At 41.3% G+C, this 17,133-nt stretch overlaps 1 protein-coding gene across 1 annotated transcript in view; it reads right to left on the bottom strand.

Annotated features, from left to right (window-relative positions):
* Positions 1–17,133, bottom strand: part of LOC116055696 (F-actin-uncapping protein LRRC16A) — a 70,842-nt gene that overhangs the window by 39,951 nt on the left and 13,758 nt on the right. The window contains exons 3-7 of the mRNA XM_031307683.2: positions 15,394–15,444; positions 3,221–3,280; positions 1,889–2,010; positions 509–606; positions 348–418 (exon numbers count right to left, since the gene is read on the bottom strand). Coding sequence (XP_031163543.2) covers positions 348–418; positions 509–606; positions 1,889–2,010; positions 3,221–3,280; positions 15,394–15,444 — 402 coding nt within the window. The remainder of the gene's footprint in view (positions 1–347; positions 419–508; positions 607–1,888; positions 2,011–3,220; positions 3,281–15,393; positions 15,445–17,133) is intronic.

The raw sequence follows: 17,133 nt of genomic DNA, 5'->3' as shown, positions 1-17,133 counted from the left end.
ATACAGGAGGTCAAAATGAAGAAAGACTATCAAGAGGAAGCAGCAAATGGCCAAACAATGACATATTCATATTTAACAATTATAGAATATTAGGCGGAAGGAAAACAAGCATACATTTAGCAGACAAAGAATAAGTAGTAAGAGCAAAGAAAGGCAGAAGAATAAAATCCACAAAAAGTGACCATGAAAGCAGCAGATAAAAAAATCTTCCTAGGAACAAAAAGACAGAAAACACTTATAATAATATTTTATATATATATATATATATATATATATATAAAATATTATATATACTTATATCAAGACGATAAAGGATAGATTTAAGAGAAAAGAGACGCAGCACCGACCCATTGGACCTCCTCTCTGTACGGCAGGCCCAGGTAATCACACACACACCAGTACTGATGAGAAAAGCCGCCTGCAAAGAGTCAAAATATCAACTTTGAGCGCTTAAATACACTGTAAACATTTGCCAGGATGTATTTTTTACTCTTTGAGGCTGATTTACCGCACGGTCCCTGATCTGCTGAGCTGAGTTCGTCCCAGATGGCCTGGAGGGACGCCGTCCTCTCCGGAGGCTTCAGACTCAGCTTCTTCATCACCTTCCTTCCTTACAGAGAGAGGGAGAGGAAGAAGAACAAGAAGAGGGATGAAGACACACACCAAAAAAACTTCTTAAATCTCCGAAAGAGAAACTTTAAACAAGCTACCGCAAAACCAGTGGTTACCTGCTAACTCTAGCTTTTGGGGCACTTGGTGAATCACTATTTTATACCACTGACAAGGCTCAAAATAGCACCACACTTCCATGGTAGCATAATGAGGGTCCCTACATGTAAACCGAAGCATTGAGAACTTTGTAAGTGTACAGACAGTTTATTAAAAAGATAGATTATAAAGACTGTAGCGTTCGTGTTTACATTCGGGCGCCATCTTAGAAAACATGAGCAGTCGAATCACGAACGCTGTGTTTGAGCTATGTTACTGGTTACTGGTTGCACAGCGTTTGTGGTTCGACTGGTCATGACTGTTTTCCAAGATAGCGCCCGAATGTAAACACGAACGCAATTAAATGAAAACATATCCCAGAGAACAGTCGACTAGGTACACATATGTTATTAACCCCTAGATTGATTTTGCGCCGGATTTGTCCTTTAACGAACGTCCGTTACATTCAAGCCGTTGCCAAATGCGTTGCTACAAAGCTAATTAAGACTATCAGCTCCACACAACTCTCTCTGTATTTCTCAGTATGACTATGTTCAGAAGATTGTGGCGTCCGGCGACTTTCCCGTGCAGAAACTCGAGTGAAGATAATGACCTCTTCTGAAGAGTCCATCATGTTTTTTTAATCCTCCGTGTCCTCCTTGGCTACTAGCAACTGCGTGGAGGAGGGGGGGTGGGTGGTGCGCGATCACGGAAGGCTTGTATCACGTGGACGCACCGACAGTGTTGTTGTCTTTACTTAGAATTCCTCATGGGGGCGACAGAAACTACGCACTATAGCTTTAAATGTAATGGACTGCAATTAACAAAAGACAACTTACCCAAGCTCATTTTAATGATGATGATTATGAAATGTGTAAAAACTGTGAAAATGGCCATCATAAGTTCCCAGAGCCAAAGGTGACGTCTTCAAATTGGTTGTTTTGTCTGACCAACAGTCCAAACATATTCTTCTTATGTCATATATACAGCTGCCTGTACATCTCTCGGTTGTTGAATTGGTGTGCGAAGACCTATATCTGCGCGTGTAAATTAATATAATCTGCCCGTGGAGCATGTTTTATCGTGCTCACGAGATATAATGTAAAATCTACAGCGTGAACAGCTTCCTTCCGGCCCAACCCTCTGGGAGCCCCTGAAGGGCTCCCTGTCTGCTACCTACACAGGGGAGCCGGCGGGGCAGATCCGGTTCAGACAGCAGCCGATGTGAGCGATAACCTCGTCCACTTCCTCCACCGAGGCCAGCCGGAGGCTCCATGGGCCGCGCTCATACTCCAACACCAGCTGCAGGTGGGGCGACACGCACACAAAGCAACGCCAAATGTAACGACCCAAAACGCGATAAAAATATTACTTGCGATAAAAATATTACTTGCGATAAATAAACATATTAAATATTGTGTACTCAGTTCTGCTGCTTACAGGCTTCTGCTAAAATAAAACAAATTGCTTGTTGAATTTCAAACAGGTTTAAAAGGAAATCATTTCCAACATTGAATGAATATAAAAGGCATATTGTCTTTCAACTAACACAAAAAAATCTCTGAGTGTCTGTTACGGCCTTTAAGTTTATGTCTAGGAGAATTTAGGAAGCAACATAAAACGATTACCCAAACCTCTAAAGAAACAACGTGACATCATGACTTTGCGTAAACGTACACGCCACTTTTCTAAAGCCAAGTGGCGTGTTATCTGTACGCATTTTGAGCTATCCGCGTGTATGTCTACGCCGTATACGGCGGACGGGTTGCAGACTGATCTCAAAAAGTGGCGTATGTATGACATGCCAATTCGTATGCCATTTTGGCGTGTTATCATGACACGTAATCGCTTGGACGGTTGGATTTAGGAAAACAATAACGAGGTTGGGTTTAGGAAAAAAAGAACGGGACGGTTGGGTTTAGGAAACGTCTACCACCCTGACCAGCCTCCCTATTTCGGATTTTCGGGCTTTCATACTACTCGCTACGGCGTAAATTGACACGCAATTGCAGGGTAATGTAAGTCAATGGAGGCCAAACGGCGTTGATAAACACGCTAAAACGCGTGTATGCGTCTTGATAACACGCCAAAATGGCATACGAATTGGTGTGTCATACATACGCCACTTATTGAGACACTGCAAGATTGCAGTGTAACAATTATGTTTTATTTACAGCAAACAAAAATGATAAGAAATGGTAAACCAATTAAAAGCAAAAGCTGTAAAACGCCAAGGGTCTCCAGGGCCAAAACAACTTTGGCGATATGTCCTAGCCATGTTGATTTTGCGATGATGATGAAAAAAAACGATACATTGTGCAGCCCTAGAATTTAGCCAATCAATCAGTCTTTAATATCCCTCCTTACTGTATCCTCCCTGGAACACAGACGGTGTTGAAAGACATCAGCGTATCTGTGTTTGTGTAGCGTTTAAGCTGCGATCCAGGTGTGTTTGTATGTCATAAATGTAACGAACAATAAGCATTGCATGATTGTTTGTGTGTTTGTGTACCTGAGTGGGCTTGTTGCTGCTGATTCCCTGGATATCCAAGTAGCTGAAGGAGTGTTCAACCTAAAATAAGCAAAAAAGGAGGAGACAGATTATGAAATTCCAGCAGTAAATATATCAAGTTAATCTTGGATTTCGACATCTTATTCATAGAGGCATTACCAGGGCAACATGTTGAGTTCTGGGAAAACACACAAACACATTACAAATGGAAAGTTCTGTGTCCCAAAGGAGAACTCGCTCTCCACAGTGTGAACACTTCTCTGGAAGAAAAAAATAATAATCTAAAACTGGTTAATTTGCCTCTTCCTGAGAACCGGAGGATTTTCCCAGGAAACGTTTAGCTCCCGGACACAGACAGAGTGCACGTCAAATCGTTCAATAACTGGATGCAGAGAGATTTCAGGTGTCGTACATTCACTTAGCTGTTAATGCAAACAGCTTGTTTCCATTAAAAAAAGGTACATCAATTTAAACAATGTGGGAACACTTTTTTCACAAGGACACAAATGTCCACCTGTCACTCATAAGTTGTGCTTTCGAGCCACATTTTTAAAAACAATTTTCCCGCCTTTTTACAGATCTAAGAAGGACAGAAACACTGGAGAGCGAGAAAGAGCTAAAGATGACACTGGTGTTTTGTTAGCACATCTGATCTGCCACAATATTTAAAATACTATATATATCCAAGTGTACATGGACTAGGGCGGTCCCCAACACTGTTTTTTTTGCGCTCCGAAGCTTCGGTACGTATATCAACAGCGAATATTCAAAGCTTCGGTGGTGGTGGCCATAATTATTGTTTTTTTTCGTCAGATTGTTTATAGATCTCAACATTTCCCAAAGCACTTGAAGGCAGCTTCATTTCATGGAAAAAGATAGTAAGAAAGACAAAAAAGACAGAGCGACTGTGCTTTGTTGTTGCAGGAATCAGTTGTTACACAAACTCCTGGGCAGTTCAATGCTTGTATTTCTTTTTTTACGCTCGTAGGTTTTAAAAACTTTCTTGTGGCAGCGATAGAGGCAGTGATGTTTCCTGTTTCCTGTTTCCTGTACGGCAGGGGTCTTCAATGTTTTTGAAGCCAAAGCCTTAACTGAAAGAGAGACAGAGCACCCTACTACATATATTGTATAAAATTAAGTAGCTTATTAAACTGGGCCTACAATAATATAATTGTATAATTATATAAATAATGTGTGGGCTGCCTAAAGCCTTTATACATACATTGTTTTGCATAGAATACTAAAATATTAAAATAGCCTAATAATTGTTGGCATGATTGTATAAATCATGTTTCAATGTTAAACATACATGTGGCACAGTGAATCCTTAGGATGAACTGTATCTGTGGATGGCTACCTTAGTGACTACCTTACCTATGGGCCAGTAAGAAGTGGGGATTTATATATGCTGGATAATATGTTGGATTCATGTTAAGACTTTTAAATTTTTGAAAAAAAAAAACTTTTAAAAATAAACAAAACAATAATTTAGAGGCCCGCCTGCATTGACTCTGAGGACCCCCTAAGGGTCCGGGACCCGCTGTTGAAGATCGCTGATGTAGGGGACTCTCACACCGCCTGAAAAAAACTGACAAGTCTGATCGCCGGTTACATGATTGTCCACCGCAGGCTAGTCTATATCTATGACCTTCCACTTCTGGGATTGCTCCGGTGCTGCGGAAATTCCGCCAGATGTCCGTTATCTTCCTCTTTCTTTGTGTTGGCGTTCTAAACTCCGGTGGATTTGTGAGGACTATGGTTAACTGCTCCTCACATCTCTGCAGGGTAAATCCAGACAGCTAGCTAGACCATCTGCCCAATCTGAGTTTTCTCTCGCACGACTAAAACAACTTTTGAACGTACACATGTTCCACCAAAACAAGTTCCTTCTCGACACTATTTTGCAGCGGCACCGTGGCTCCGTCCAGTGCTTAGCGCCGCCCAAGACGATTGTGATTGGTTTAAAGAAATGCCAATAAACCAGAGCACGTTTTTCTCCCATTCCGGAATGCCGTGTGGACTAGCCAGACCCTCCTCGGGAGCGCTGTGGAGGAAGGTCTGGCAATGCAAGACTAACGGCAGGGTGACATCGGGTTGCGTTTCTCCCAAACTTTGCCGACATTCAAAATAAACGGAACGACCTGTGTTTTTGCCAGGATTGTCTGACGAGTGACGACCGACGCAGTGTGAACGCATGCTCAGCCAGCCAGCGCTTCACTGTAGTGGCATTATGCACGGCCGTACTAACTTTACCTTTATCAATTTGCCTGAAAACGACACCAGGCTGCTACAGTATAACCATACAGACAGACCTCTACACACATCAGACTGCTCGGTAGTGACTCAACATTTCTCCGTTCTCGGCTGAGATGGACGACGTAGCGCTGCATACATTAGACAGCGGCTAGCGGACATTTAGCTCGAATCCCAAAACTGAAAATACGTACCCAACGAACAAATATCCCAATAGTCCAATATCTGTGTCCAGCCCCAACATGGACACATACTTTTGTGTATTTTTCATTTTTTTTTTTCTTGCTTGGGTTCCTTAGCTCCAATGAAGGAAAAGCTTAAAAATATACCATTCATGATGTTTTAGACAAAATGGGCTTCCTTTGTGGCAAACACTTTGTTTTGCCTTTTCCTGTTTCAACAATGCCCGTGTGTGCACACAGCCAGCTCCATGAAGAAATGTCCCTGTTTGGTGTGGAAGAGCTTGACTGGCCTGCACAGAGCCCAGACCCTCAACCCCATCCAACACCTTCGGGATGAACTGGAACTGGACTGCGATCTGGACCTCATCAACGACATCAGTGTTGGACTTGGTCTCGCATTGCCAGACCTTCCTCCACAGCGCTGCCGAGGAGGGTCTGGCTAGTCCACACAACATTCCGGGATGGGAGAAAAACGTGCTCTGGTTTATTGGCATTCCTTTAAACCAATCACAATCGTCACGGGCGGCGCTAAGGACGCCGGACGGAACCCCGGTTCGTCTGCAAAATAGCCTCGGGAAGGAACTTGTTTTGGTGGAACGTGTGTACTTTTAAAAGTTGTTTTAGTCGTGCAACAGGAAACTCAGATTGGACAGATAGTCTAGCTAGCTGTCTGGATTTACCCTGCAGAGATCTGAGGAGCAGTTAACCATAGTCCTCAGAAATCCACCGGAGTTTAGAACGCTGACACAAAGAAAGCGGAAGGGATTTCTGGCACCGGAGCCATACCGGAAGTGGAACGTCGTGGATGTAGACTAGTGTTGGACCTATATAATGCCTGTTGTTGCTGGATGGAAGCAAATAAGACGTTACAACATCTGCTGGAAAGACAGGTTTTAGTTTGGCGGAAGAGATGAGCGTTTAAAACGAGACTGTTCACTGTTTCACAATGACCTTCATTTGGAAAACAAGTCTTCCTTAACAGAGCACTCACTTCAAAGGCTTTCATTAATAGAGCTACACTGTACAATCATCAACATTTCTCCAATGAGAAATCTGTCCGATGCTCCTTCACGAGAAATGTTGCGAGTTGCGATGCAACTCTGTGCGGGCTGCTGAATTCTTTTTACTGAATGAATCAGAAACAGAGATATGTATAATGATACGGAGCTGGATATTATGACAACAAGAACTGGGGAAAAGGAAAGAAATCACAGAGACAATAGGAATGTGAAAACACAAGCAGCAGAACAAAATGTGTGGAGTCACAACGTTGCGCACATTTCCCTTTGAATCCAGAGAGAAGGAAAAAGCAAAAATAAGAAACTTATTAAACTCGCTGCCAAGAAAAGAGAAAGGGAGGAAAACAGGGAAATAAACAGAGACGGGAAGGAATGGGGAGGGGGTGGGAGGGGGGGTTGGGGATGAATAAGTTATTCAAAAGAAAGTGAAAGATGAATAAATTGTTGTGAGATAGAAATGAAAGAGTCAAAATGTAGGAGGGATAAAAGAAGAGATGGAGAAGGAGGAAACAGGGTGAATATGGTTTTGGACTTTTATCCACGGAAACAGGAGAAAGAGAGAGAGAGGGAGAGAGAGAAAGAGAGAGAGAGAGAGAGAGAGAGAGAGAGAGAGAGAGGACGAAAGGGCAGAAAGAAAGAGAAGTGTGCCTCCCCTCCTTTCCTTGCCAGCTGTTAAATTCCTCCATTGTCTTTTTTTCTCTCCCTCTGCTGCCTCTCTCTGCTGGGACAGTACACACTGAGGAACAAACCACCCTCTGTTTCTCACACACGCACGCACGCACGCGCACACACACACACACACACACACACACACACACACACACACACACACACACTAGAGAAACCGCTGGCGTACTCTGAAACAACAAATCAGGGGTCAGCTGGCAGAGCGGGGTTTACCCGATTTTATCCAGGGGTTATGTAAATTTCATGTGTGAGTATTTCTGTTGTGAACTGTATTCATTATTATATCTTTTAACATTTTTAAATACACAGTAAGAGGCCTGCAGGCTGTTGACACGCAAGGTTTTTTAACATCTGAGAACAGTGAAACTTTAGCAATTATCTAAAGTCTATCAATCATTTCTTAACAGTATAAAGAGTTATTTTATAAACTATTTAACAACAAACTACTGGAAGCAATTCAACTTGTATAAATCAGTTAAGCAAATGGATGGATGCATGGATAGATAGACATAAAGACATATAAAGCAGGAATTTAGAATTCAATAATTTTACTAACTTAAAAATGTAATTTCTGTGTAATGAACCTTCCAGACTTTATTGCCTTAAGCTCAGCACTGGCTGGAGTCACAGACACATATTAGGGGTGTCACAATTTTCAAAATGATGGTTTCGATTTTGATTTCGCCTGCAGCTGCACTTTTCCAGACACCATGATGAAGGAGAAACAACAGAACTGGTTAAATCCGTGGCTACATTCTGCCTTACCGTGAGTGAGTTACGGAAACAAGCCATTCATGTGCACCTCGTTGAACTAATGGTGCATTCAATTGCACCTCTAACAGAAAAAGTCTTAGAAACTCACTGTTGCAACGGTTGTTGCCAAGTATATCTGCCATCTTTTGTTGGAGTAAGGATACTACGACCTACATTTCGTTACACATTGTGCTTGCACATTGTGTCAATGACAATAAAACTGAATTGAACTGAACCTAGGGTTGGGTACCGTTTGGATTTTTACGATTCCGATGCCAAACCGGTACTTTTAAAACGATTCCGATTCCTAAACCGATTCTTGAAAAACTGAAAAATTACATCAAAGAAAGGCTCTTTTATGGAGTTGTTTTTTTTAATTGAAAATTATTTAAATATTAATGTTTTAAAGTACTTAAATATATAATAAGTAAACCTAAGTCACCTAATAATAATAATAATAATACTAATGTATACTTTATTAATCCCGCAAGGGGAAATTACAATACCTAACCTAACACATAACTACAATAATTTAACAAATAACAGTTACACTATTAACAAGTAAGAACTAAATAAATGTTGTTGAGTTGGTATGCCAACCAGCTTCAAACTTTAGCAGTTCTTTTGCAGATTTCATGACCATATTTGCCTTCTCTGGTGAGATACTACACCTCTCCTGACTTATGGCATGTCCTGCACAGGAGAAAACTCTCTCAGATGGTGTCCAAGAGGCCTGGACACACAGGGAGGAGTTTGAAAGGGCAGACAATACCACCCGGCTACAGGGTCTTGTCCTGAACGATAGACTAGCAGAGCGTAATATGTGTACTAGCGATCACGTGCAGTGAATGGTTAATATGCCTTTACGTCCGTTTTGGTGAGCCCAGAGGGAAAATATGCCATTTAAAAAGTAGGCTAGCATACATTTACGATGGCTAGCTAACGGTAGACTACAGAGAAAGTGTGATATTTTTACGTCCGTTTGAGTGCACGTCGTGGGAATAGCGCGGACACGCGCTTCACACCGCGAGTCGCGAGCGGGCACGTGCGCCACTCGGCGTAAAAGGGAGAAAGAAAAAAAGAGTCTGCCGCTGTCTGGAGCAACAGAGGGAAAATATTTCAGTCGGAACCGTTTGCGTAGGAACCAAGGTTATTATAGTTTTGCATTTTTCATTAGTTTTTATTTTTATTTCGTTTTGACTTTTTGTTTTCAAATTCAGTTTAGTTTTAATTAGTTTTTATAGCGGGTTTGCTAGTTTAGTTTAGTTTTTATTTTTTGAAAGTGCTTAGTTTTAGTTTAGTTTTTATTAGTTTTAGTCTTTTTTTGTAATATGGGTTATTTGTCGGGGGATTCAAAAAGGTCAGAAAAAGTATTGTGTAATAATAACTCAACAACATCATACAATTTTAGAAATATGTATTCACAATGTATTCAACAATAACACCAGTAAATAAAATGTAGCCTACATATGGTCATAAATATGTAAACAGTCTACACAAGACGCCGCAGTATGTGCAAAATGTGTAAGTGACGTGTTCCAGGAAAAAAACCTAAATAGCCAACAGACTAAAGAAGACATGAACAGGTGTTTTCAACTTTGGTTTGAGTAAAGTGGCGAACTTTTAGAAGTCAATCGACTCACACAGTTGTGTAGACATCCCAGTATAAATCCACATATTAACCCACGCTTCCTCCCATTTTTGGTGTTCCTGCGTATTTACTAACCAGCAGCTGTCAGGTCGCCGATGAAAGCCTTCCTGTAGTGTTCTCTGTCATGCTGCAGCTGGCCCTGTATCCATACACCCATGCCTGTAACGTTACCGGGGTTAGCTTCTGTTTCGGGGAAAGGGGGCTTTGCGTTCTTCTTTACCTTGTTAAGGTAAGCTAGGTTAGCCTCCTAGCTTGTGTGCGCTTCTCAAATGCACTTTCCAATTCGTGTGACTTTTTTCCCTGTAATAAATTTTCCACATATTTTACCACCTTCCACTGCAAGGCGCTTTTATCTGACACAGTCATAATCAAATAGGACTGCCGCTTTCTTCCGACTTTCGGTACCGCTATGATGGCACGGAGCCCCGGACATGTTGTGTTCAATTTGACGTGGAATGTCGGAATTTCTGGGTTCCCAGTTGGAAACTATACATATCTACGGGAAATGTCATGGTCGGAGAGATATAACGTTATTTGCTCTATGAAAGATCGACAAAGACGAAAACTAAGGACATTTACTCGATAATTTTATTTTATTTTAGTTAGTTTTGCAAACAGACATTACAGTTTTAGTTTGGTTATCGTTTTTTGTAATGCCTCGTTTTTATTTTTATTTCAGTTAACGACAATGTTTTTTCCCACCTAGTTTTCGTTATTTCGTTCGTTTTCGTTAACGATTATAACCTTGGTAGGAACCGGTTCCATAGTGGAACCAGGTTTCGGTATCCAACCCTAATTGAACCTAGTGGCTCTTATTGTGGCATTGCCGTACCTGTAGAATAAAAATGCAAAAATGAAAACTGAATCAAATCCTGACCTTAAAATTGAAAGTCAAATCGAAATTGTGGATTTGGGGAATCGTGACACATCATTGTTACACCTACAATATTTCAATCTATGTTCTACTAGAATGATTGTCTATTATCTTGAATTTATTTAGAACAGTAGTTCACTCTAAAGTCGTCCATGTTTATACCATGTTTATGTGTCACTGACACAAATGTATCAGTGCAAATAGTCTGCACCGTCATTCAATTTTGGGCTACAAGACATCTCATCATCATCTTTTCTGCCAAGAGGGAAGAGGTCACGATCTGTCATAACTCTGTGCTTTGGTTAAAGACACTTCAGCAGGATGTGTGTTTTAAATCTGACCAACATCCAGAGTTAAGCTGTGTTCGAAACATTCCCCATCACAGAAATAGTGCTCTATATAGTGTGTTTGTCATTTTGTAGTGGTGTTTGAAATCCCCCGCGGTTAATTTCATTCACTATATAGTCCACTATAAAATACCCACAATGCACTGCTAATTTGAGTGTCCATACAACGTACCCTACATTTTACTCCTGTATATGTACATATATGTTTTCCCAGCACCCGCAAGAACTGAAAAGGAAAAACGGAGCGGGCTTTCGTTGCTAAACAGTGAAAATGTAGCATATGTACAACATTATACTATCCCCCTGAGTGCTCGGTTTGTTACAGGGACGTATTCAAAGTACTTTTGTTTCGGTTTGTTTGAATGCTGCTGGGCGCGCTTGCCTCCGTCACACAGATAACCGGCGCATCTACTGACGATGACGATGTTCAGGGAGCATCTGAAATCTCGTTTGGCCGTTCTATTACTATTCCCTATATAGTGTTAACTATATAGGGAATAGTGAGGGAGTGAATGAGGGAACAGAATCGAACACATCTTTAGTTCCCTTATGAGTAAACTCCAGAGCTTCACTTATTTACAGGTTGTCTGGCCTGATTCACAAACTCATTAGTCAGATGCCAAAAACCTGGAGGGTTACCAGAGAGCCATTAAAATAGAGGCTGAGAAAGAAGGAAACAGCGCGAGTAATTTTAGAGCTGCGTTTAAGGTAGGTTTACTTCTCCTTTAAGAACACAGGACGATGACACATCATTTCTAAAGCAGTTTATAAAGCTTAACCAGGAAGTTTACTGTAGTATTTACAAGGGGGTAAGTCTCTCTCCACAACGCGTACCTCCTATGGCGCCATTTTGATGCTAACAAGCCATCACCCCCCGTTAGCATTCTATTGACTGCCATTCATTTTGGCGTCACTTTGACAGCGAATAACTTTACATCTGAAGTGTTTAAAGACTCTATTTGTCCATTGTTTATTTCTAAAGAAACACGACAATGTATAAAAGGCTCCATTACCTTGTACCTCACGTTATGGCTCCGTAGCAGACGTTTGTGTAAAAATAGGCTAACGATTGTGTCATAACCACGCGACTTACTGTCGCATAGTAGAGGAATTACCGTATAGTACAGGAGAAGCGCGCAGGCAGTTTGGACTTCCATTAGCTGTTTAAGTTTAATTACTAATTAGCCTGTGCCTATGTTATCTCCTTACATATACCTACACTCTCTGTCTCTGTAAGATTGGGAATGATTGAGATTTCTCTTGGCACAGCTACCAGAAGACTTCCAATTTTCAGACAGGTTGCTCACGTCACATTTATTATTATTATTATTATTATTATTATTATTATTATTTATGATGTTTTTCTGACTTGTAATCTGAGTAGGGCTGTGTATTGGCTAGAATCTGGCCATATGATACGCATCACGCTATATGGGTCACGATTCAATATATTGCAATATATTTCGATACTGTGCGTAAGGCGATATATTGGGATTTTTTTGAAAGTATAATTTTAGAAAAACTAATATTTAAAAAAAAGACATGATGTGCATACAAATCAGAGACGTTTACTTTAGGTAAACAATTCAGTACACAGAAAATCAAACTGCCAGTTTGGGATTGTGGTTCACAGGTTCTTAGTGAGCTAATGTTTATATGCTAAAGTAGGCCAAAGTTCAGCCATAGCTACATTGTTAGCTTCTAGCAAAAAGTCAGGCACTGCTAGGCACTGTTAGGCAAGGACACTAGTGGTGTGTCTCAGCATAGCCATCTAGTGGTAAGGGGTTTAAACTGTCTTACATGAATATTTTTGCACGTAAACAAAAAAATCAATAAATAAATAAAAGAAAAATCAATATTGCAATTTTGAAAATCGATACATTATTGCAAAATAAAATATCGCGATACTCAAGTGTATTGATTTTTTCTTACACCCCTAAGTCTGAGGTGTTTGTAATTAGTCCTTAGCTCTTCTATAACACAGAAATCTAGAGATGGGTTATCGTCCTACTCACTATCCCGTGAAAGTGTTGAAAGATGAACTGTTACACAAGTTTTATGAATGTATAAGTTCCTATTAGGGCCCTCCTTGTCTTTATTTATTTATTATTTCAAGCATGTTTGTCTCTCTGTCTCTGTCGCTCGCCCTCCAGGTTGAACTTTTCTTCCTCTCACTGTTTTCCTTTCCCACAGGCTGGGTTCTCACAGCTGCATTGTGGGTAAAACTATCAGATGTCTCCATATGGTGGGACGTGTTCTCGCATGTGGGTAGAGAGACGCAGAGAGAGAGAGAGAGAGAGAGAGAGAGAGAGAGAAGGGGAAAGAGACACTTCAATATTAAGTCAGACAAATGGAGAAGTAGGAAGAAGAAGTAGGGGAACAAATACAGACACAGCACCGATGTGGGTTTATAAAGTGCACGGATAAAGGAAGAGCTAAAGCGTAAAAAGCATTCTGGAAAGTTGAAACAGAAAATAGGTTAAAAGGCTAAATACGTTCAAATGAAAATGCTTAGTTGGTTGGTTAAAGCACGAGCCTGGGGAAGCTTGCAGCTATTTGGTCACAAACCAAAGTAATGGACAAACTTTTTTGCCCCGAAAACCAAAATGTTGACCCGCTGGTGGTGCTATATGTGAAGTCACAGGGTCACCCAAGTGATAGCAAGTCATCCTGAGGGGACTATGAATGTGTGTACCAACCCTCATGGCAATCCATCCAATAGTTATTGATAGGTCTGGGTATTGGGGCTGCACAATATGAGGAAAATATGCGATATGCCATAACGATATCACTCGCGATAAATAAACAGATATTAAAGTGTACTCAGTTCTGCATTTCTGCTGCTTTCAGTATCTAAAAAGAACAAAACACATAATTTAAAACAAATGAAAGGAAATTATCATTTTATTAAACAAATTGAACGCTGAATTGAATATAAAATTGGCACCACTAAAAGTGAAATTTTTCTGCTGATATTGTCTTTCAACTAACACAAAAAAGTCGCAGCCTTTCACGATGAGTTTATTGCACCAGCTGATATTGCGCTGACGATATTGTGCAGCCCTACTGGGTATCTTTTTAAAAAAAAAAATTATGATACCAGTACTCTTAAAGTGATACCGATACCAATACAGTATATTTCATTTTATACCTTTATTTAGTTTCTACTTAATTCGATACCTAGTCTATATCCATGACGTTCCACTTCTGGGATTGCTCCGGTGCCGCCAGAAATTCCGCCAGATGTCCGTTACCTTCCTCTTTCTTTGTGTTGGTGTTCTAACCGCTGGTGGATTTATGGATTTCTGAGGACTATGGTTGACTGCTCCTCAGATCTCTGCAGGGTAAATCCAGACAGCTAGCTAGACTATCTGTCCAATCTGAGTTTTCTGTTGCACGACTAAAACAACTTTTGAACGTACAAATGTTCCACCAAAACAAGTTCCTTCCCGAGGCTATTTTGCAGCGGCACCGTGGCTCCATCCGGCATTTAGCGCCACCCAAGACGATTGTGATTGGTTTAAAGAAATGCCAATAAACCAGAGCAGGTTCTTCTCCCATCCTGGAATGCTGTGTGGACTAGCCAGACCCTCCTCCGCAGCGCTGTGGAGGAAGGTCTGACACTATTCGACACCTATCCTGTGAATGGAAGCCTCTCGGCACGCTGAACAGCCAACTCCGTGAAATACACCGCAATCGACTTCACCACTCCACAGACTGTGTGGGTTGTAGCTGCTGCAGTAGTGGGCCAATCACATGTTGCCTTAAATCAAAGAACGCGTGCAGTGATTAGCTGAGAGAAAACTCATACAAATTTAGATTTTTTTCTAGATCTGGATCCAAAAATGAATATCGTTTGACTGGAGAAGTTTGTACCAAAGATACCACTTGGTACTGGGTTATTTCGGTCGATACCAGTACCGATACGCAAACATAGCTATCGGGATATTCCACCCAAACCCACACACATGAAACTCATGTTGGCGCGAAAGTAATAATTAACTGATCACCAAAGTCAGTAGGACTGACGGATCGGCGGACCGACGCTGCCATCCCTAGGCCTATGCCTGGGCAACCTTATTCACCGGATTTTCCACGTTTAAGAGAGTTTAGGTGTCGGGAAAGGAAGGAAGGTAATGTAGAAAACAAGACAAAAAGAGAAGGAAAAAAAAGGCAACTTGACTCTGGAGGAACAAGCAGCTGCATGTCTGACATGACCAAAGAAACATTCCCAACGAGGAGAAAGAAAAGGAGGAAGATAGGAAGGAGAGGAAGAAAGGAAGGGAATGAGGAGGAAGGAGAAGAGAAATACAGAGATTAGAGAAACATGTGGACAAACTGGATGAGATGGAAACATGAACTTTTCCTTCTCTCTGGGGGGAAAGAATGAAGATTAGATTTACTAACCTTGGAAGGGACCCGTGCTGTCAGCAGATAGGCTCGATGGGATGCCAGGGCCTGAGAACAGAGACGGAGACATATTAGACAGACAGACGGACAGACAGAGACACAGACAGACAGACAGAGACAGAGACACAGACAGACAGACAGACAGAGGGATGATCTCACTCGATAACACAGCTCTAGACTTGAGGCGAACTCGACGGATAGACAAACTTGGGTAACACTTTACTTGAAGGTATCTACATAAGAGTGACATGACACTGTCATGAACACATGACAGTGTCATGACAGTGTCATGACACTGTCATGACACATGAACCCTAACACTAACCATAACTTGTCTTGACAAAAACCGAATGACACTTACTTAAAGAAGCGTTACGTCATACATTTTTATGACTTGTTTATAATGTTTATGACACGTTCATGACAGTGTCATGTCACTCTTATGTAGATACCTTCAAGTAAAGTGTAACCCAAACTTGTCTGCTTGTGAGACTCAGACTTGACTTGCTAACTTGCTAAATATTGAGAGAAAAAAAATGCTATATTGTGTTTAGTTTTGCCTTCTGGAGCTCTCACGATTAACCAATAATATAACTCACTGTCCCAAATACTATTTCTTGTGCTTCGAAGCTTCCCTACTAATCAACAGTGAATATTCAAAGCTTCGATGGGTGGCGGCCGTGAGGGGTAAAGGGGGCGACTGATCAAGACTGTGGTTGGGTACCGAAAACGCCGGATCTATAACAGCACGGTTGCCACTTAAACGCCCGCGCGTTCCTCTGATACTCCGTAACGGATGATAGAGGCGAAAGACGCATCGCTGTACGGGACGCTAGTTAACACTACACTTGGCAGCAGGTAGCGTTAGCCTACTGTTAGCAAGTAGAAGGTCCTCTGACAGACGGGACGGCCGGACAACCTGCCGACCTGCTTTCACTTTGTTAAGTTTGTTTGTGTGTTTATTACGATCCCCATCGGCTTCTGTCTGTAATAAACAGAAGCCACTCTTCCTGGGGGGGGGCCCGATTATTTCATAAGAATATTAACATAAGATGGAATACATCCATCCGTAACATTCATACTCGCAATACATCAAAAGAACAAAACATAAACTTTTAACATTCATACTCGCAACATAACAATACATCTACAACACTCAGGCCCAAATCCTGTCTAATACATACAGTTGCTCACATAATCATTTATGTCTTCAATAATTCACAACAGAAAGAAAGCATAAGTCTACGTCATAAAAAAAACAAAAAAAAAGGATGGCTCCAAAGTTAAGTTCCAGAGTTCATTTCAAATATTCACCATCGTTCAATACACATATGTAACCTTTAGTGTTCTCTACCATTTACTTGTGTAATTAAATACAATTTTAACTTTTTATCAAAACATATTCTATCACTTTTTTAAATAAAAACAAACTCGGTAATGAATTCCATGCCACCACTGCTTCGAAAATCCACCGTCCTCTGTTTAAAACTAGTTCTCCACTTCTTTATGAAGTCTGGAAACATCCCGGCTCAGGTGTTTTACAGATGTGAGTAACAGGTTGATTTGCGTGAGCGAGCTGGGACTGAGTCCACTTTGGCAGACGGCGTGATGGAAAACAGATGGTGTAACGGTGAGATATCTGGACCACGATGCACTGACGCAAACCTCCTCTCCCCACCACTCAGGACCAAGCACCGTACCTGGGGTGACAGAGCTTTCACCACTGCAGCCCCCTCC

This window comes from Sander lucioperca, chromosome 16 (assembly GCF_008315115.2).
Source record: "Sander lucioperca isolate FBNREF2018 chromosome 16, SLUC_FBN_1.2, whole genome shotgun sequence".
In the NCBI taxonomy this organism is placed as follows: Eukaryota; Metazoa; Chordata; class Actinopteri; order Perciformes; family Percidae; genus Sander; species Sander lucioperca.
This window is presented reverse-complemented; position numbering and strand designations above follow the sequence as displayed.